Consider the following 21235-nt stretch of genomic DNA (forward strand, 5'->3'; position numbering starts at 1 on the left):
GAGGTGCGGAGGCGCTGACGTGAGCCAATCAGGAGGGCCTCAGTTTTGCGCACATTGAGCTGAAGAAAGTTGTCTCTCGTCCAGGACTCGATGTCGGACAGACAGCTGTCAGGACATCGGGGGTCGGGGAGTTGAGGGTAGAGGAGGAAAGGTAGAGTTGGGTGTCATCCGCATACATACAACCCCAGCCCAGCCCCCACTGGCCACCCCCCCCCACTGGCCACGCACCCCCAGTATGGCCACACCCAGCACCCCCCACCGGCCCAGTCACACCCCCCAGCGGCCGCCCCGGGCCACACCCCCCAGCCCGGCCTGCAGCGACACTCTCACAGCCCGGCTCCGAGCGCCGGAAGCGAGCAGGGAGCCGCGAGCGGGCTGCTGTGAGAGAGAGGCCGGGGCCGCCATTACCGATGGTGGAGATGAATGTGGTGTTGAACGCATCCTCGGAGAAGCGGAACAGGACACACGTCTTCCCGACGCCGCTGTCGCCGATCAGCAGCAGCTTAAACAAGTAATCGTACGTCTTCGCCATGGCCGCCTCCCCCCGCCCGCTCCGCCGGAAGTACCGCCTCCAGTTTCACATTGGTCAGGGCCGTGTAGCGTCGCGTTCTCATTGGTTAGCTGTTCCCACTGGCCCCGCCCTGCTCGCGGCTGTTGGCCACCGGCTGCGTCACTCAGGCGCCTCGGCTCAGCCTGACAACCATTTCCGCCGGGAACCCGACAGCGAAGAGCCGCGCGGCGCCGCCCAACCGCATCCGCCGCCCAACCGCATCCGCCGCCCAAACGCTCACTCCCAGCAGCAAGGACCTGCCCGCGGAGGCGCTGCCGCCTGTACTGTGACGGAAGGGAACGGAGCGCGAGCGGCTCTGGGCAACTTGCCGCGCATCTTAACGGACCCGGAAGTGAGTTCACAGTGAGGTGAGAGTGTCAGAGCGAGACCGGGCCCATGGCGGCGCCCAGCGCGGCCCTCACAGTGAGTGTGGGGGGAGGGGCGTGCCTGTGGGGGGAGGGGCGTGCCTGTGGGGGGAGGGGCGTGCCTGTGGGGGGAGGGGCGTGCCTGTGGGGGAAGGGGCGTGCCTGTGGGGGGAGGGGCGTGCCTGTGGGGGGAGGGGCGTGCCTGTGGGGGGAGGGGCTGCCTGTGTGTGTGGGGGTGTGCCCGTTGGTGTGTGTTGGGGGGGGTTCGTGTCCGTGTGTGTGTGTGGGGGGGGGGTGAGGGCGTGCCCCCCTGTGTGGGGGACTGTATGTGTGTGTATGTGGCCCTGCCCCCGGGGGAGTGCTCACAATTCGTCCCCCCCCACTGGCCCTCTGTTGACGCTGTGCTCCAGGCCCTCCTCCCCACCCTCTTCACTCACGTTGTTGCTCTGTGCGGTTGGGTTCCTCGTGGGCCACGGCTTTCAGGTCAACTAATCATGAGAGCGATTTAGGTCTGGAAGCATTTCTTGTCAGAGGTTGTGAAGTTGAGGACAATAATTATCACTCGGGGGTGATAGTACCAGAGAGGTCATCAAGAGGAAATGGTTTTGTGTCTGTGTTTTACTCTGTGTGCGTGTGTCTATGTCTGTGTTCATGTGTGCGAATAAAAATGTTGGTGTCTTTGTATAAGTATTGTGTGTAGGTTGTGGGTGTTTGAATGGTATATGTTGGGAGTGGAAAATTTGCCAAAGATAAACCTGTTGTATATGACATAGTGATTGTGATTTGTGTTGGGTATTCTCATACTAACATGTTTGTGTCATTGTATGCAGGATCTGCTGGTGATGCATTTGTGTTCCTGACTATGGAACCCACAGCTGAGTTGCCGAAGATCCTGCACGCCTGCATTGCAGATCAGCTGCCAGCGGAGAAAGCATTAGCAATCTTCACTGATTCTCCTCATCCTCTGGCGGTCAACCATGTTACCCAAGATGACAAAATAGTGACTCCTGATTCAAAGATGAAACTGCAGGATGAAGGTGGCACTTCTACCCAGTGGACCAGATATTTGAATCGAGAACCGTCCTGTTTTTCAGAGGAACTGAAGCTCGCTTTGCAAAGTGACAGACGCTTGCAAAGCTACACACACACAAGTGATGACTCTTCCAGTGGCAGGGAGTTATCCCTGTCTTCAAGCACCGATCTAGTGGATTCTGACGAACTGTCATCGGAAAACAATGAAGGGAGGATGACTTCTTGGGATGGCGCTCACAGGTAAGCTTTCTACTCAACAGCCTCAGAAGTGCTCTTTGTCTGATGGAACAGTGTTTCTTATATAAAATTGCAGGCAGGTAATCTTAAACAGAAATATTGTAGTTAAAAGTTGAGGAGTTGATGGTTTCCAGCTGAGTGTATTGAACAGATATTAAAAGGCTGTTGGGAAAGCATTGTGTTTAAATTTCCAGAGCCCTCTGGATTCTGGGATATATTGACTCCCAAGAGAGTACCTTGACAGGTACAAAGATTCACACATATTTACACAGATTCTATAGCACGGAAATGGGCCACTCAGCCCAACACATCTGTGCCGGTGTTTATACACCACACAAGTCTCAACACACTCGTTACTCCCTCCCACACGCTCTATTTCCCGCTATCTCATGTAAAGGTCTAGCTTCCTCTTCAATGTTTCTATATTATCTGATTCAACCACTACTTCAGACAGCGAGTTCCACAATCTCACAACCCTCTGTGTGAAATAGTTACGGACTACCCAGCCAGTGGGAACAGCTTAACATTAATAAACCCTTTTCTAATTTTAAACACTTCTGTTAGGTCCCTTCTTAAATGTCTCTTCTCTAGCGAAAAAAAGGCCCAACCTCTCTAGTCTCTCCTGATAGCAGTAACGTGCCAGCCCTGGTATTATCCTCGTAAGCTCACACTATACTCTTTCCATCAACAACAACAACAAATTGCAATTGTATAGTGCCTTTCAGGTCAGGGGGATGTCTCAATGCGCTGGACAGTCAGGGAGCCATATCCAAGCTGGTGGTTGGGGTCACAGGAGGGGTGGAGGGCAGGGAGGGTAGGGGTAGGACAGTAACCGAAGGCACGATCGAAGTGGAGGGTCTTAAAGGAGGCAAGGGAGGAGATGAGGCGGAGGAAATTGAAACAGAAAAAGGAGGCTTACGATAAATGTCAGGTCCAAAATACAGAAGATAATCAAATGGAATATAGGAAGTATAGAGGAGAACTGAAAAAGGAACTAAGAGGGGCAAAGAGATTGTATGCGAAAAGATTAGAGGGTAACATAAAAGTGAACCCTAAGGTACCTTTTATTCTTGACATAAGCATGTCAAGAATAAAAGGTTAGTCAAAGGTAGAGTGGAACCAATTAGGGACCAAAGAGGAAATCTTCTTGTGAGACAGAGGGCACGGCTGACGTACTGAATGAGGACTTTGCATCTGTCTTCACAAAAGAAGAGGATGCAGCCAATGCCACAGTATCGGAGGAGACGGTAGAGAAATTGGATAATATAAGAATAATCCGAGAGGAGGGACTAAGAAGGTTGTCGGTGCTCAAGGTGGATAAGTCACCCGGTCTGGACGGGATGCATCCTAGGGAAGTAAGGGTGGAAATAACGGAGGCTCTGGGCACAATCTTTCAATCTTCCTTGGACATCAGGGTGGTGCCAGAGGACTGGAAGATTGCAAATGTGACTCCCCTGTACAAAAAGGGCCAGTCAGCCTAACGTCAGTAGTGGGGAAACTTCTAGAAACTGTAATCCGAGACAAAGTAAATTTTAACTTAGTAAAATATGGGTTAGTAAAGGACAGCCAGCACAGATTTGTTAAAGGCAAATCAAGTCTAACAAACTTAATAAAGAGTTTTTTGATGCAGTAATGGAGAGGGTGGATGAAGGTAATGCAGTTGATGTAGTTTATATGGATTTTCAAAAGGCATTTGATAAAGTGCCACATAATAGACTTGTTAGAAAAATTGAAGCCCATGCCCATGTTACTAAAGGGACAGTGGCAGCGGGTACAGAACTGACTGGGAGACAGAAAGCAGAGAGTGGTGGTGAACGGTTGTTTTTCTGACTGGAGGGAAGTGCAGTGGTGTTCCCCGGGGGTTGGTATTGCGACCACTGCTGTTTATGATCTATATAAATGACCTGGACTTGGGTATAGTGAGGACAATTTCCAAGTTAGGAAAAGTAGTAAACAGTGAGGAGGAGAGTAGCAAATGGACATAGACAGACTGGTAACATGGGCAGACACGTGGCAGATGACGGTTAATTTGGAGAAATGCTAAGTGTTGCATTTTGGGAAGAAGAATGAGGAGAGGCAATATAAGCTGATCGTACAATTTTAAAGGGGGAGAAGGAACAGAGAGACCTGAGGTTCATATAGTAAATCTTTGAGGTGGCAGGACAGGCTGTTAAAAAAGCATCCGGGATACTAGGCTTAGGATAGTAGGCTTTATAAATAGGGGCATAGGATACAACATTCGGGAAGTTATAATGAACCTTTATATAAAACACTGGTTAGGCCTCAGTTAGAGACTGTGTTCAGTTCTGAGCCCTACACTTTAAAACAACAACAACAAGATTGCATTTATAGAGCGCCTTTCATGTCGGGAGGACGTCCCAAGGCGCTGGACAGTTGGGTCAGGGCCCGAGCATTGGGGGAAATGGTCACGGTGAGGGGAGGGAAGGGAGGGAGCGAGGAGGGGGGAAATGGTCAGGGTGGGGGGAGGGAAGGGAGGGAGCGAGGAGGGGGGAAATGGTCAGGGTGAGGGAAGGGAGGGAGCGAGGAGGGGGGAAATGGTCAGGGTGAAGGGAGGGAAGGGAGGGAGCGAGGAGGGGGGAAATGGTCAGGGTGAGGGGAGGGAAGGGAGGGAGCGAGGAGGGGGTAGAGAGTCAAGAGGGGAGCTGAAGGCACGGTTGAAGAGAAAGGTCTTGAGACCGGCCTTGAAGGAGGAAAGGGAGGAAGCGGCGAAGGCACTGGGGGATGGAGTTCCAGAGCCTGGGGGCTGAGAGGCTGAAGGCCCGGCCACCGATGGTAGGGCGGTTGGGGCGGGGGATGTGGAGCAGACCGGAGCCAGAGGAACGGAGGGTACGGGCAGGTAGGTAGGGGGATAGTAGGTCGGAGAGTTAGGAGGGAGCGAGGCCGTGAATGGCCTTGTAGGTGAGGATGAGGATCTTGAATTCGATCCTCTGGGGGATGGGAAGCCAGTGGAGGCGAGCGAGGGTGGGAGTGATGTGGGCGCGGTGTCTGGTGCGGGACAGTACTCGAGCTGCACAGTTCTGAATGACCTGCAGTGTGGAGGGAGGGCCGGGAAGGCCGGCGAGGAGAGAGTTCCCATAGTCCAGCCTTGAGGTGATAAAGGCGTTGACCAGAGTTTCAGCCGCGTGAGGGGTGAGGTAGTGCCGTAGTCTGGCGATGTTCCGGAGGTGGTGAAAGGCGGTGCCAGTTGTGGCGCGGATGTGGGGAAGAAAGGACAGCTCAGGGTCGAACAGAACGCCGAGGTTCCTGATGGCTTTGAGAGGTGGAGAGTGCAGCCTTGGATGCTGAGGGCTGTCAGCGCCTGAGGAACGGAGGTGCTGACGTGAGCCAATCAGGAGGGCCTCAGTTTTGCGCACGTTGAGCTGAAGAAAGTTGTCTCTCGTCCAGGACTCAATGTCGGACAGGCAGCTGTCAGGACATCAGGGGTCATGGAGTTGAGGGTGGAGGAGGAAAGGTAGAGTTGGGTGTCATCCGCATACATGTGGAAGTTAACCCCATGATAGAGGGTGAAGAGGAGTGGACCGAGGACAGAGCCCTGAGGGACACCGCACGAGACAGTGCGGGGGGTGGAGGAAAAGCCGTTTGCAGAGACAAAATGAAAACGGTGGGAGAGGTACGACCTAAACCACTCAAGGACAGGGCCTTGAAGGTTGACGTGGGAGGACAAGCGGTGGAGGAGGATAGAGTCGTCGACCGTATCGAATGCGGCCGATAGGACGAGGAGTCAGAGGGGGCCCTGGTCGCAGATGGTCAAGATGTCATTGGTGACCTTGACCAGGGCGGTTTCCGTGCTGCCCATAGGGACTGGAGGGGATTTAGGAAGGATGTCAAGGCATTGGAGAGGGTACAATGGAGATTGACCAGGATGGTACCAGGAATGAGGTACTTGAGTTATCAGGAGAGGCGAGAGAAGCGAGGGTTATTCTTTTTGGAGCAGAGAAGGTTAAGAAGAGGTGTTCAAAATTATGAGGCAATTCGATAGGGTGAACAAGAAGAAACTATTTCACTGGTCGGTGGGTCGATAACCCGAGGACACCGATTTAAAATAGTTGTTAAAAGAAACAGAGAGGAGGTGAGGAGAAATGTTTTCACACAGCGAGTTGTTGGGATCTGGAATGCATTGCCTGAAAGGCCGGTGGGAACCGATTCGATAACAGCTTTTAATAAAGAAGTAGTTAATTATTTGGGGAGGACAAGTTTGCAGAGCTATGGGGAGAGCGCGGGGAAGTGGGGTTGATCAGAGCTACGGTGAGAGCGGGGGAGTGGGGTTGATCAGGGCTATGCGGAGAGAGCGGGGGAGTGGGGTTGATCAGGGCTATGGGGAGAGGGCAGGGGAGTGGGGTTGATCAGGGCTGTCGGGAGACAGCAGGGGAGTGGGGTTGATCAGGGCTTTGGGGAGAGAGCGGGGGAGTGGGGTTGATCAGGGCTATGGGGAGAGCGGGGGAGTGGGGTTGATCAGGACTATGGGGAGAGAGCGGGGGAGTGGGGTTGATCAGGGCTATGGGGAGAGAGCGGGGGAGTGGGGTTGATTTGGAAGCTCTTTTCAAAGAGCCGACACAGACAAAATGGGCCGAATGGCCTCCCTCTGTGCTGTATAATTCTGTGTCTGTGGGATGGAGTTTCAGAGGGTGGGGTTAGAGAGGCTGAAGGCCTGCCTGCAAATGGTGTGGCGGGCAAGGTTGGGGGATGTGAAGCAGGCCGAAACCCGCTGAGCAGAGGAAACGAGCAGGGATCACAGAAGTAGGGAGGAGCAAGACCGTCAAGGGTTTTGAATGTGAGGAGCAGGATCTTGAACTGTACCCTCTGTGTGATGGGATCCAGTGGAGTCGGGCGAGGATGGGGTTTATAGGATCGCGGAGCCTAGTGCGGCAGAGGGCTGCAGAGTTCTCAATGATCTGCGGCCTGTGGAGGGAAGAGTTTGCAAGGCCAACAAACAGAGAGTTTGTATAGATTAACCTGGTTGTTATGAACACGTGGATGAGTATCTCAGCGCCCTGGGATGAGAGACATTGGCAGAGCAGGGCAATATTGCGAAGGTGGGGAAAGGTGGAGGGTGTCATGGCACGGAGTTGGGGGATGATCAACAATTGAAGTTCGAACAGGATACCAATGTTCTGTATTGGCTCCGTGAGATGTAGAGTGCATACATGGAGGGAGATGCTGTCAGTGCCCGATGTATGGTAGCCAAGCAGGAGGGTCTCGGTCTTGTTGACATTCAGCTGGAAAGGTTAGCTCTAATCCAGGACTTGATGTCTGAGAGGCAGCAGAGGAGCCCTGATCGCAAATGGACAGAATTTTGTTAGTGACTTTGACTAGGGCGGTTTCTGTGCTGTGAGCAGGGCGGAAACCAAGGGAGGGGTTCAAGTAGGGAGTGGAGGGAGAGGTGTGAGCGAAGTTGATTTCAACCATGCGTTCCAAAACTTTGGCCAGGAAGATGACTACTCTTTATTCCAAAGTTATCGGACTCTCACAGTCCTCTATGTTCCTTGTTTCTCCTCTCTGATGTTACATCCTTATTCGTGGAGTCCTGGAGTTTCCATGCAGAAACCCATCACTATGCTTAAGACTATCCAACCAAACTGAGATTTTATGCATCCCACCTAAACATGTAAGATAGATTACTGAAGAATGCGCTCTCTCCCCCTGGAGGGACGCATCCTGCTCACCTAATTCTGGAACGTATTAGGCACAGGTTGGCAACAGCCAAGGCTTGGGGAACACAGAGTGTGCGTTGGGGGTAACTGCTGCAGTCTAACTAGTAAAACTGCAAAGGTTGCCATTGATAGAATTTCCTGGCAAGCTTTCCCGCTGATGTCCAGCTAGAACCATCCTGCCAGTTAGGGCTTTGGCTTGCAGCATGATACATAAACTGTTAAACTGGGGAGTAAGAACATAGGAACAGGAGTAGGCCATTCAGTCCCTCAAGCCTATTCCACCATTTTATTGGATCATGGCCTGGGCCAATAGAAGAGTGTGGAAATATTTGTCAAAAATTGCGTGGGAATTTGTGGGGGGTTGATTGGTGCTATTGAGGTACATTTTACTGCCAACCTACATTTTTTCATTTTGTTGATGAAAACTAAAAATGAGGAAATAACACGTATTGGATTTTTGCAAAAAAAATTATAATTTCTTCATTAACATTTTATTTATTCTATGGGGCCCTTTTGGGGGGTGACGACAGACACCAACCAGAAGGGCCTGGAGATCTTCCAAAAAAGACACTCAGTGCCCTGACTGTGTGGCTACAGGAGCTCACCAGCTCCTGTCTACCTCAGAGACCGGCACACAGACATGGACAGACTTACGCGCGCACAGATAGACTTACACGCGCACAGACACAGAGCGACAAACATACAGACCAGAGGAGAGAGAGATACATATTCACACAGAGACATTCAAAAACACACACACACACATTAGATACACACAGACACAAAGGAGAGAGAAACACAGACACATTCACAGAGACGTTCACAAACAGATACACATTCGGAGGATAGAGACACATTCGCATAGACACTGACAACTCTCACCAGAGTCTCACCTCCTTTACTGTTCCTTATTTCTACCCACAGTATTTCCAAGGCCAGATCACCTTACTGAAATCCTTTATTTCTATGACTGTAATTGTGCTTTTATCAATATTGCTACTCCTCCTCAGTTCCCAATTTCCTTGTTCTTTCTAAAGATCTTAAAGCCTGGAATATTTATCTCCCAGTCATACCCAGCTTGTAGCCAGGTCTCTGTAATGGCTACTACATCATAACAACAACAAAATTTGTAAATAATAATCCTTGCATTTGATATAGTGCTTTTCACGTCGGGAGGACGTCCCAAAGCGCTTTACAGAACACACTGTAAAGTGAATTGACTGTATATTTGTGGGCAAACGCGGCAGCCAATAGCGCACAGCAATGTCCCACAAACAGTCGTAGATTGAAAATGACAATGTTATTGTTTTGTTTTGGAGGGATTATTATTAGGCTCTGTGTGGAGTAAGGAAACTTGCCCAAGGTTTCGCCCTCTGCCTGGAATTGAACTCAGATGTCTCGCTTGCAAGGCGAGTGCTCTAACCATTGAGCTACAGGACTCCGCAGCGATCAACCCATCTCCCTTTCCTCTCCAAGGCCCTAGAATGTGTCGTTGCGTCCCAGCTTCGGTCTGTCCAATCCTACCATTCCCTTTCTATGAGTCTCTCCAATCGTGTTTCTTAGAGTTAGGGAGCAGAAGAGGAGCTGTTACCCTGTATACTATAGACAGCCAAATAGAGGGAAGGAGAGAGTGGAGCAAATCTGCAAGCAAATTTCAGAAAGATGTTGAAACATTAGAATAGTGATAATGGGGGCTTCAATTTCCAAACATAGACTGGGAAAAATGGTGTAAGGGGCAAGGAGGGGGAAGAATTCCTAAAATCTGTACAGGTGAACTTTCTGGATCAGTATGTTTCCAGCCCAATGAGGAAGGAAGCAGTGCTGGATCTAGTCCTGGGGAATGAAGTGGGGCAAGTGGAGCAGGTTTCAGTAGGAGAGCATCTGGATAGCAGTGATCACAACATCATTAGGTTTAGAGTACTTATGGACAGGGACAAGGAACAATCAAAGCTGAAGATACTCAACAGGAAGAGGCTAGTTTCAGTGAGTTGAAAAGGGATCTGGCCAAAGTGTACTGGAAACAAAGATTGATGTGTAAAACGGTAAACGAGCAATGGGAGGCCTTCAAGGAGGAGATAGTTAGGGTACAGAACAAACACATTCCCATGAGGGGGAAAAGTAGGGCATCCAATGCTAGAACTCCCTGGATAACTAAAGAAATTGGAATTAAAATGAAACAGAAAAAGGAAGCTTATGATAAAGGTCAGCTTCAAGAAACATCAGAGAATGAAGCAGAATACTGAAAATGCAGAGGAGAATTCAAAAAGGAAATAAGAGGAGCAAGATGTATGAGAAAAGATTAGCAGGTAACATAAAGGAAACTCTAAAGATTTTTATGTCTTTAAACACATTAAAAAGTAAAAGGATGGTCAAGGTGGGGCTGATTAGGAACCAAAAAGGAAATCTTGTTGTGGAGGCCGAGGGCATGGCTAAGGTACTGAATGAATACTTTGCTTCTGTCTTCACAAAAGAGGATGGTGCCAATGTCACTGTAAAGGTGGAGGAGGCAGAGAAATTGGATGCAACTAGATAGAGAGGAAATACTGAAAAGGTTATCAGCGCTCAAAGTAGAAAAGTCACCCGGTCCGGATGGGATGCTTCCTCGATTTTTAAGTTATGGTGGAAATAGCAGAGGCTCTGGCCACAATCTTTCAATCCTCCTTGAATATGGGAATAGTGCCTGAGGATTGGAGGGTTGATAATGTTACACCACTGATCAAAAAAGGGGAGAGGGATAAACCTGGTAACTACAGGCCCATCGTCTTAACGTCATTGTGGGGAAATTTATGGAGACCATAAGCTGGGATAAAATTAATTTTCACTTAGAGAAACATAATTAATAAACAGTCAACATGGATTTGTCTTCAACAAATCGTGTCTGACAAATTTAATTGAGTTCTTTGATGATATAACAGAGGATTGATTAAGTAGTGTAGTTGATGTAGTGTATGTGGACTTTCAGAAGGCATTTGATAAGGTGCTACAAAATAGATTAGTTAGCAAAATGGAAGTCCATGGGATAAAATGGACAGTGGCAGTGTCGATACAAAATTGGCTGGGAGAAAGCAGGTGAATGGTTATTTTTCATACTGGAGGGAAGTATACACTGGTGTCCCCCAGGGGTCAGTATTGGGACCACTGCTCTTTTTAATATATATTAATGTCCTGGACCTATAGAGAACAAAAGTTTAAAGTTTGCAGATGACACAAAACTTGGGAACGTAGTAAACAGCGAGGAGGATGGTATCAGACTGCAGGAGGACATAATAATGATCTTTGCGTTTGATATAGTCCATATCACGTCTTTGAGATGTCTCAAAGCACTTCATAGAATATACTGTAAAGTGAATTGACTGTATATTTTGTGGGAGAAATGTGGCAGCCAACTGCACACAGCAGTGTCCCACAAACAGTCATGGATCGAAGTGACCAATCTTTTTTAAAGGAATTATTACTCCCAGAAAGGCAGTTTGCCAATCAGGTACCTCAAGGTTCCTACTTACTGCTAGTGGAGTCCTGTAGCTCAGTGGTTAAAGCACTCGCTTTGCAAGTGAGAGACCCGAGTTCAATTCCAGGCCGGGGGAAACCTTGGGCAAGTTTCCTTACTCCACACAGAGCCTAATAATAATCCTCCAAAACAAAACAAAAAACAATAACAAATTGGTCATTTTCAATCCATGACTCTTTGTGGGACATTGCTGTGCGCAATTGGCTGCCGCGTTCGCCCACAAATATACAGTTAATTCACTTTACAGTATATTCTGTGAAGAGCTTTGAGACATCTAAAAGACGTGAAAAGCGCTATATCAAATGCAAGGATTATTATTATTAGGTAAACAGAGGTGTGTGGAGTAACGAAATTTATCTAACATTTCGCCCTACAGGGAATCAAACCCAGGTCTCACGCAGACACATGGCAGATGAAGTTTGCCTGCAAAATTCACAGGTTCTACACTTTACAGTAAACCTTGTCAAAAGGCGCTATATCAGATGCATTGATGTTGATTATTATTACATAAGCCGAACTGTTTTCTGTGGTGTGAGGTTGGAGCTGTGGAATTCAGGAAACGGGATAATTTATTATCATTCCTGAGAAACACAATTAGGGATTTGGAACTTTTAAGCGTACAGTACATCTTGCATAAATCTGATTTGTATAAATCGTATAATTACTTAGTCATTCAATTGCCCAGGTCCCATTCAATTTTGTATTTCATGGGAGCCGGGGGGAGGGGGATTGAGAGAGACAAGCAAAAAACTTTGGGCTGCTCACTCCCTCTCTCCCTGGCGAACTGTCCTCTTGGCAGCGGCAAGGAGGACCCATCCTTTTTCTCAATCAACCATGCAGCTCACTAGTGAGTGAGAAACACCGAGTGAGAGAGGGGGGAGGGGTTGGGAGTTAGGGCAGCATTTTGTGGTTCTCAAACAGGGCATCTGTACTAGTTAGCCATGCGGTTGATTGAGAAGGAGATGAAGGGAGAGGGGGGTGGAGAATGAGTGTTTGAGGGAGAAGTGGGAGTGAAAGACACAACAACTTGGATTTATATAGCTCCCTCCACGCCGGACGGCGTCTCAGAGCGCTTCACAGTAACGGATCCCAGGACCGAGCCGGGGGGAGAGGGGGGATGGTGACCAAAGGCGCGGTCGAAAAGAAAGGTCTTCAGCAGAGACCTGAAAATGGGAAGGGAGTGAGGAAGGCAGTTCCAGAGCCTCGGGGCATAGTGGCTGAAGGCACGGCCGCTGAGAGTGAAGCAGATGACTCGGAGGATAAGGAGGAGGCCTGTTTTGAGGAGAGAGGAGGTCAGAGAGGTGGCGGGGGGGTGAGAGAGAGTGATTGAGAGAAAGGAAAGAGTAATTTAAAGGGAGAGCATGAGGGAGAGGGGGAGAGAGAGAGAAACAGCGAATGAGAGTGAGCACAGACGGAGAGGGGAAGTGAGGGCAGAGTTTTGTGGTTCTCAAACAGGGCATCTGGCCCTCACCAGATTGGACCACCCTGCTCAACACGATACTCAGACACTGCAGCTTGTGAACATCTTTATTATAATAATAATAATCCTTGCATTTGATTATAGGGTCTTATCACTTCTTGGAAATGTCTCAAAGCGCTTCACAGAATATACTGTGAAGTGAATTGACTGTATATTTGTGGGTGAAACACAGAAGCCAATTGGCACAGCAGTTATTATTTGAAGGAATTATTATCCCCGGAAATGCAATACACCAATCAACTAACAACCGGGGTCCTACTTATTGCTAGGTAGACAGAGGCCTGGGGAGTAAGGAAGTTTGTCCAACCGGGAAACCTGCCCTCCTGGGGATCGAACCCAGGTTTCCCGCTTTCGAGGCGAGTGCTCTAACCACTGAGCTACAGGACTCATACTATTATGCAAAGTATATTTAAACTTGAATCTTTTACTTCTTTTTGAGAAGATAATTTTTGCGGTATTATGATGACTTGTTTTGTTATTGTAGTCTGTGTCCCAACAATTTGTTCACAACAACTGTTTCATTTTGAAAATATGCAGCACATCATTTGTGTTTGGGATGTGGTGGCGTTGGTGGAGGGGGTCTTGCGAAGGTCCTGCTCTCTCACCACTTTAGCTCTTAAGTCTAGACAGACTGAAAATTGGCAGAGCACTGCATTGCGAAAGGAGACATTTGTTGGATAGGATAGGATTAGACTGAAATCCCACCGTCTGCTCTTCAGAATCACTATTCAAAAAGAGAGTTTCTCCTGGTATTTCTCCTGTTGTCCTATTAACCCTTCAGATTAATCAGTCACTCATTTTATGACTGTTTGTGGGACTTCTCTCTCTACAAAATGGCTCCCAGAAAAACAATCATTACACAATAAAAAGTATTTTTAATGTTTCAATTTGATGAGGTACTATAAAAAACATAACCTATTTCTTTGTAGCATTTCTGTCTGTGTGCCTGCACTTTCCCTCGCAGCACCTGGGGTTAAGACAGGTGTTTGAAACTAATTATTAAAGGTTAATTGACATTATCCTGTGTGACACTGTCTCAGGCCACTGCGATGTAAAAGTGATGTCACATTTTGACCTCTGCTCACAGGCCTCACCAGATCAGCACTTTGGTGAGAGGGGAGGATCCGCACCATTCCTGCAAGACAGGCTCTGCCGCAAGACTGCGGCTCAACAAAACAAACCAATCCTCAACTACAAAGTGGGCCAATGTTTCATCTCGAAAAGTGCCCCGGATGAAGAAGTGTCAGCGAACCCAGAAGCAGAAGGAGCTGGTGCAGCGGGTGCGACGGGCACGGGAAGCTGTGATCCGCAAGAAGTGCGCGGCCCAGTGGATTGGCAGCTCCACGGACAGGGACACGAGCAGCAACTCTGACACAGAAGAAGTGATTACATGTGATGACAGTCAGACCAACATTCGAGATCCTCTGGGTACTGTATCGCAATTAGCAAAGCCCATGTTAATAGCTGGTGCTGAGGTGGAGAGATTGTTTGCTGGGGATGGTGTTAATGTCAGGTGAAGGAGCTGACATTGTGGGGCGTGTAAGGGGTCACAGTACTTAACACATTGACACAGTAGACATTAGGTGGATTGTCATTGGAGGGGGAAATATACTAAGTAGCAATTTGTTCTGTAATATTTTATAGATTAGTTGTGAGACACTGCACAAGGAAAGCCATTGGTACTGATTTAATTCCTTATGAAAGACAGGCAACATCCACAGTAATTGGAACTTGGTGAGGATAGTGTAGATATCATCATGTAAAATACAATTTACAGCTCCAGCCCTAAACAACCACTACTAAAATCAGGGTGTGGGAGATGTAGTAGAATAACAACTCTTACTACTTCTCCAAAAAGATTAGACAGGTTAGAGCTTTTCTCTCCGGAAAAGACAACAACAACTTGCATTTATATAATGTCCCAGAGAGCACTTGACAGTGATGGAGCATGACACTGAGCTGGGGAAGGGGAAGGTAACCATAGGCACGGTTGAATAGGAAAGTCCTCAGGTTCGACCTGAAGATGGGGAAGGAGGAGGGATAGAGGAAGTGTGTTTCAGAGTTTTGGGGTGTAGTGGCTAAAAGCGGGGCCACTAATGATGGAACGGAGGGCACAAGGGTCATGCAGAAGGTCGGAGCCAGTCGAACGGAGGCAGTGGGTTGGGGGATAAGCAGGTAGGCCGGTGCCAGGGCATGAAGGGATTTGAAAACTAGTGTGGGGATCTTGAAATCGATCGGTTTGTCGATAGGGAGCCAATGGAGCCTGGCTAGAACGGGTGTGATGGGGGTATGGATTGAGGGGACTTGAATGAGGTGTTCAAATGTTGCAAATAAAAAACAATTGCAAAAAGATGCAGAAGATATAAATAGGCTTACAGAACAGACAGAAAGGTGGCAGATTAAACATTTCTATAGGAGAAGTGATTCCCAGAAAGAATAATGAAGACAACTAAAACTTGGATGGTAAGAACATAAGAAGGGCAGAAGAGCTAAGCGTTTCAGATTCATCTGACTTCAAAGGTAACATCACAGGTGGATAGGGCCATATAAATAATAAATTTAGAGTCCTTGGCTTCATGTACTAGGGAAGTAAGTTAAATTTCTATAAAACATTCGTTAGACTATATTTGGAGGACCAATGTCCTCGCAGGGAGGTTAGCTGTGGGGAAGGGTTTAAACTAATTTGGCAGGGGAAGGAGAACCAGGATGTAACATTAGAGAGGAGAAACAAGATGCACAGAGGACTGCGAGAGACAAACAGCCTACAAATAAAGAGTAATCCAGAAATATGAGGGATCAGACAGGGGAGAAAAGCAAAGCAGACTAAAGTTTTTTTGGAGGGCATGTGTGTAAATGCATGGTGTGTGACAAATAAGGTTGTCACCTACAAAGCCATCCATGGCCTTGCTCTTTCCTACCTCTGTGACCCCATATCAACCTGTCTGCTCCCTCTGCTCAGCATGCTCTGGCCTGCTTCACGTCCCCTGACTGGCCCACCATCGGCGGTCAGGCCTTCAGCCTCTCTGATCCATCCCACAGTCCCTTCACCTTGCTCCCTCAAGGCATGTCTAAACCCTCCACTTCGACCACGGCTTCGGCCACCCTCCTACCCTGACCCTCCCCACCCTCCATCCTTCCTGACCCCACCCCCTGCTCGGGTCTAAATCCCTGATTGTCCAGTGCCTTGGGACGTCATACCGATATGAAAGACGCTAAACAAATGTAATTTGTTGTTGTTGGTGGTGGTGAGCTGCAGGCACAAGTTGCCGCATGGGGTTATGTAGTGGCAATAACGGAGACGTGGATCAAACAAGGGCAGGAATGGGAGCTGAATATTCCTGCCTACAATATATTCAGAAGGGAATGAAAAAAAGAGGGGGTGGGAGCGATGGGATTGTTCAAAGATACTGTTACAACCCTGGAAAGGGAGTATGAGCTAGAGGGTTCAAAGACGGAATCAATTTGGTTAGAGTTAAGGAGCTGAAGAGCAGCTGTTACGCTGCTGGGTATATACTATAGACCGCCAAATAGTGGGAAGGAGATAGATTGTTGTTGTTGTTGAGATAGAGGAGCAAATCTGCAAGCAGATTTCAGTAAAATGTACAAACAATAGAGTAGTGATGGAACAGTGTGAAGGGCAAGGGCAGGAAGAATTCCTGAAATATGTACAGGAGAACTTTCTGGATCAGTATGTTTCCAGCCCAACAAGGCAGGAAGCAGTGCTGGATCTAGTTCTGGGGAATGAAGTGGGGCAAGTGGAGAGTGTATTAATGGGAGAGCATCTGGATAACAGTGATCACAATATCTTCAGGTTTAGGGAAGTTATGGAAAGGGGTAAGGAAATCCAAGGTGAAGATACTCAACTGGAAGAGCTAATTTGTTTGAGTTGAATGGGAATCTGGCCCAGGTGGATTGGAAACCAAAATTGATGTGTAAAATGGTAAATAACCAATGGGAGACCTTCAAGAAGGAGGCTTATGAACCAGTCAGGTTCATCATACAGTAGAGAATCCAGTAGAATACAGAAAGTGCAGAGGAGAACTGAATAAGAGGCAAGGAGAGCGTATGAGAAAAGATTAGCGGGTAACATAAAAGAATCCATCTGGTTAGAGATAAGAAATAAGAAAGGAGTGGTTACACTGATAGGGGTTTACTGTAGACCATCAGGCAGCGGGAAGGAGCCAGAGGAGCAGATCTGCAACCAGATCGCGGATAGATGTAAGGCGAACAGAGTTGTGATAATGGGGCATCTCAAGTATCCCAATATAGATTGGCAAAATAGCAGCGTTAAGGGCAAGGCAGGAGAAAGATTCATAGACTGTGTACAGGAAAATTTTCTTGAGCAGTATGTTCTCCAGTCCTACGAGGAAGGAAGCATTGCTGGATCTAGTCCTGGGGAATGAAATAGGTCAGGTTGAACAGGTTTCGGTAGGGGAGCATCTAGGTAACAGTGACCATAATATTATTAGATTTAGATTACTCATGAACAGGGACAAAGTACAGTCAAGGGTGAAAATGCTTGACTGGAAAAGGGCTAATTTTGATGGGCTAAAAGGGGACCTAGAGTTGGGGACTGGCAAGTAAGACTAGCAGGTAAAATGACTCATGAGCAATGGGAGACCTTCAAAGATATGATAGCTCAAGGTCTAAGTAGATATATTCCCACAAAAGGGAAATGTGCGACAACCAAGCCAGTCCAGATATTCTGTCTAGGATGAAAAAGAAGAAGACGGCGTACGACAATTGGAAGACGCAAGATACTGAGGATAGCAAAGCGCATTATAGGGAATGCAGGAGTGAACTTAAAAGAGTGATAAGACAGCCTAAAAGATCGCATGAAAAGAGGTTAGCGGGTAACATAAAGGTAGGGTGGGGCCAATCAAAGACAATGACGGCAATCTTGTTGTGGAGGCAGAGGGATGGCTGATGTACTGAACAAGTACTTTGCATCTGTCTTCACAATGGAGATGGATGCCCCAAATTACCCAGTATTGGATGAGAGGGTAAAGGAAATACATCAGATTACTGTAGACAGAGAGGAAGTTCTGGAAAGATTGCCTGGACTCAAAATTGATAAGTCACCAGGACCAGATGGGTTTCACCCAAGGTTGCTGTGGGAGATACGGGTTCAAATAGCGGAGGCTTTGGCCATTATATTTCAATCTTCATTGGACACAGGAGTGGTGCCACGAGACTGGAGAGTGGCTAATGTTACCCCACTCTACAAAAAGGGGCAGAAAGACAAGCCCGGAAATTACAGGCCAGTCAGCCTAACTTCAGTAATAGGTAAACTACTGAAGACCATAATCTCCAGTAGTCTCCAGACATAATCTCCAGACAGAATAAATGTCTACTTAGAGGAACATGAGGTAATTAGAGACAGCCAACATGAATTTGTCAAAGGCAAATCTTGCCCAACAAATCTAACAGAATTTTTTGAAGAGGTGACTGCGAGGTTGATGAGGGAAATGCGGTGGACGTTATTTACATGGATTTCAAAAAGGATTTTGACACAGTACCGCATAATGGGTGTTTCTCGAAATGGAAGGAGGTGTGCAGCGGTGTCCCCCGGGGTTCGGTATTGGGACCACTGCTTTTTTTAATATAGATTAATGATCTGGACTTGGGCATAGAGAGCACTATTTCCAAGTTTGCAGATGATAACAAGTTAGGTCGGGTAGTAAATAGTGAGGAGGACTGTAACCAACTGCAGGCAGACATACACAGAATGGTGGAATGGGCTGACATGTGGCAGATGGATTACAATGTGGATAAGTGTGAGTGATACACTTAGGTAGGAAAAATGATAGGAGGCAATATAGTCTTGGGAGCTCAATCTTAAGGGGGGGGGGGGGAGTGAACGTACAGAAAGATCTGGGTGTTCCAAGTAAGCGAATCATTAAAGGTAGTGGGGCAGTAAAAAAGGCATTTGGTGTACTGAGCTTTATTAGTAGGGCATAGAGTATAATAGTAGGGAGGTTATGGTTAATCTATACAAAACACTGGTTAGGCCTCAGTTGGAGTACTGCGTCCAGTTCTGGGCACCTTACTTCAGGAAGGATATTAAGGCACTGGAAAGGGTGCAGAGGAGATTCACGAGAATGATACCAGGAATGGGGAACCATAGCTATGAGGACGGGCTGGAAAAGTTAGGACTTTTCCCATTAAAGCAGAGAAGGTTACGCGGGGACCTGATAGAAGTCTTCAAGATCATGAAAGGTTTCGACAGGCGAGATAAGGAAAAGCTGTTTCCGCTGGTAGGTGTGTCTGTGACTCGTGGTCACAGTCTTAAGATATCTACCAAAAGAAGCAGAGGGGAGGTTAGAAGAAATGTTTTCACTCAGTGAGTTGTTGGAATTTGGAATGATCTGCCCGAAAGGGCAGTGAAGTCCGATTCGATAACAGCTTTTAAGAGAGAACTGGATAGGTATCTGGAGAAGACGGGTTTGCAGGGTTATGGGGAGAAAGCTGGTGATTGGGGTTAGTGAAAGTGACGCTCTGTCAAAGAGCCGCACAGACTCGATGGGCCGAATGGCCTCCTTCTGTGCCGTAACATTCTATGAATCTATGAATCTATGAACACTGAGGTCTTTTATAAACACATAAAGAGTAAAAGGGTGGTCAAAACAAGGGTGGGGCCTATTAAGGACCAAAATGAAAAACTTGTTGTGGAGGCAGAGGGCATGGCTGAGGTACGAAATGAATACTTTGCTTCTGTCTTCACAAAAGAGGATGCTGCAGTGTCACAGTAAAGGTGGAGGAGGCAGAGAAATTGGAAAGGATAAAAATAGATAGAGAGGAGGTACTTAAAAGGTTAATAGCGCTAGAAAAGTCACCCGGGAGTTAATTGGAGGGCCATGAGCCTGGGCGACTTCATCTGCAGCAAGTGTCTGCAACTCAGGAAGCTCCAGCTGAGAGGAGCTGAGCTGGAAGCCGAGGTGCAGACACTGCGCTCCATCAGGGACAGTGAGAGGTTTCTGGACAGTATGATGGAGGAAACCATCACTCCCCTGAGACTCGAGAGATGCTTGCATCCGGTTAATAATAATCCTGGCATTTGATATAGCGCTTTTCACGTCGGGAGGACGTCCCAAAGCGCTTCACAGAACACACTGTAAAGTGAAGTGACTGTATATTTGTGGGCGAACGTGGCAGCCAATTGCGCACAGCAATGTCCCACAAACAGTCGTAGATTGAAAATGACCAATTTATTATTGTTTTTTTTTGGAGGGATTATTATTAGGCTCTGTGTGGAGTAAGGAAACTTGCCCAAGGTTTCGCCCTGACCTGACGGGTCAGGGCAAAATGGTCAGGGACAGGATAGTTTTATCAGTCCTGCAGATAATGGGACCCCAGAAAGAGGGGTGATAGAGCCTTGGGCTTCAAACTTGATCAACAGATGTGAGTATTTAATGGACCAGACATCTCAAGAGGTGGCCACCCCACCCCACACACCGAGGATTCAGACGGAAAATGACTGGGTGACTCTCCGGCATGGTAGGAAGAGGGGACGGGCAGGGCAGAATGCCCCCAATAGTGTAGCACTCTCAAACCGGTACTCTGTACTGAACATTGAGAGTGTTGATATCTCCAGGGAGGACAGTAAAAAACGAGTGGTAGAACAAAGGGTCATAGATAACAGGAGCAATGCTGTTGTCATAGGGAATACAACAGTGAGAGGTATAGACAGACGTTTCTGTAACAGAAAACGCGAGTCAAAGATGGTATGTTGCCTCCCTGGTGCAGAAAAGGTGGATAAAATTCTTCAGGGGGAAGGAGGACATCCACAAGTGGTGATCCAGGTTGGGATTCATGATATTGGTAAAAAAAGGGCTGAGACTCTACAGGGTCAATATCAAAAGCTGGGGAACAAACTAAAGAATAGAACATCCAAGGTGGTGATCTCTGGATTACTCCCTGTGCCTCGGGCAAATAAGTACCATAATGGCAGGATCAAGCACATGAATGCTTGGCTGGAGAAATGGTCCAGAAAAGAGGGCTTCAGGTTTCTGGATCTCTGGGGCAGGTGGGACCTGTACCATATAGATGGGTTGCACCTGAACAGGGCTGGGGTGAATGTGCTTGCAGACAGGCTAATTAATGCTGTTGGGGAGGGTTTAAACTAGTTTTGAGGGAAGGGAATGCAAAAAACGAAGAGCTAGAAAATGGAGAAATAAAACGGGGGGGAGGTGCAGAACAGGTCAAGTTGGTCTTGGAGTACATGTGCCTAAATGCACGGAGTTTAGCAAACAAGATTGGTGAGCTGCAGCTCAAGTGGTCATCGGGGGGATACGATGTAGTAGCAGTAACAGAGACTTGGCTCAAACAAGGACAGGAATGGGAGCTGAATATTTCTGGCTATAATGTATTCAGGAGGGATAGGGAAGAATA

General features: G+C 47.7%; 2 protein-coding genes and 1 non-coding gene across 3 annotated transcripts in view; 1 reads left to right on the plus strand and 2 right to left on the minus strand.

Annotated features, from left to right (window-relative positions):
• The window catches only part of rab8a (RAB8A, member RAS oncogene family), a 44206-nt gene extending 43620 nt beyond the window's left edge, over positions 1-586 (minus strand). The window contains exon 1 of the mRNA XM_007902560.2: positions 409-586. Coding sequence (XP_007900751.1) covers positions 409-532 — 124 coding nt within the window. The 5' untranslated portion in view covers positions 533-586. The remainder of the gene's footprint in view (positions 1-408) is intronic.
• Positions 587-918: 332 nt separating this feature from the next.
• The window catches only part of LOC103184529 (E3 ubiquitin-protein ligase Arkadia-like), a 94998-nt gene continuing 74681 nt past the window's right edge, over positions 919-21235 (plus strand). The window contains exons 1-3 of the mRNA XM_042342827.1: positions 919-973; positions 1746-2187; positions 13932-14272. Of these exons, the coding sequence (XP_042198761.1) occupies positions 1778-2187; positions 13932-14272 (751 nt within the window). The 5' untranslated portion in view covers positions 919-973; positions 1746-1777. The remainder of the gene's footprint in view (positions 974-1745; positions 2188-13931; positions 14273-21235) is intronic.
• On the minus strand, positions 13160-13231 carry trnas-cga. Its single transcript has one exon. It is a non-coding gene; the product is annotated as a tRNA-Ser (tRNA).

The sequence above is a fragment of the Callorhinchus milii genome, unplaced genomic scaffold, assembly GCF_018977255.1.
Source record: "Callorhinchus milii isolate IMCB2004 unplaced genomic scaffold, IMCB_Cmil_1.0 Scaffold21, whole genome shotgun sequence".
Classification (NCBI taxonomy): Eukaryota; Metazoa; Chordata; class Chondrichthyes; order Chimaeriformes; family Callorhinchidae; genus Callorhinchus; species Callorhinchus milii.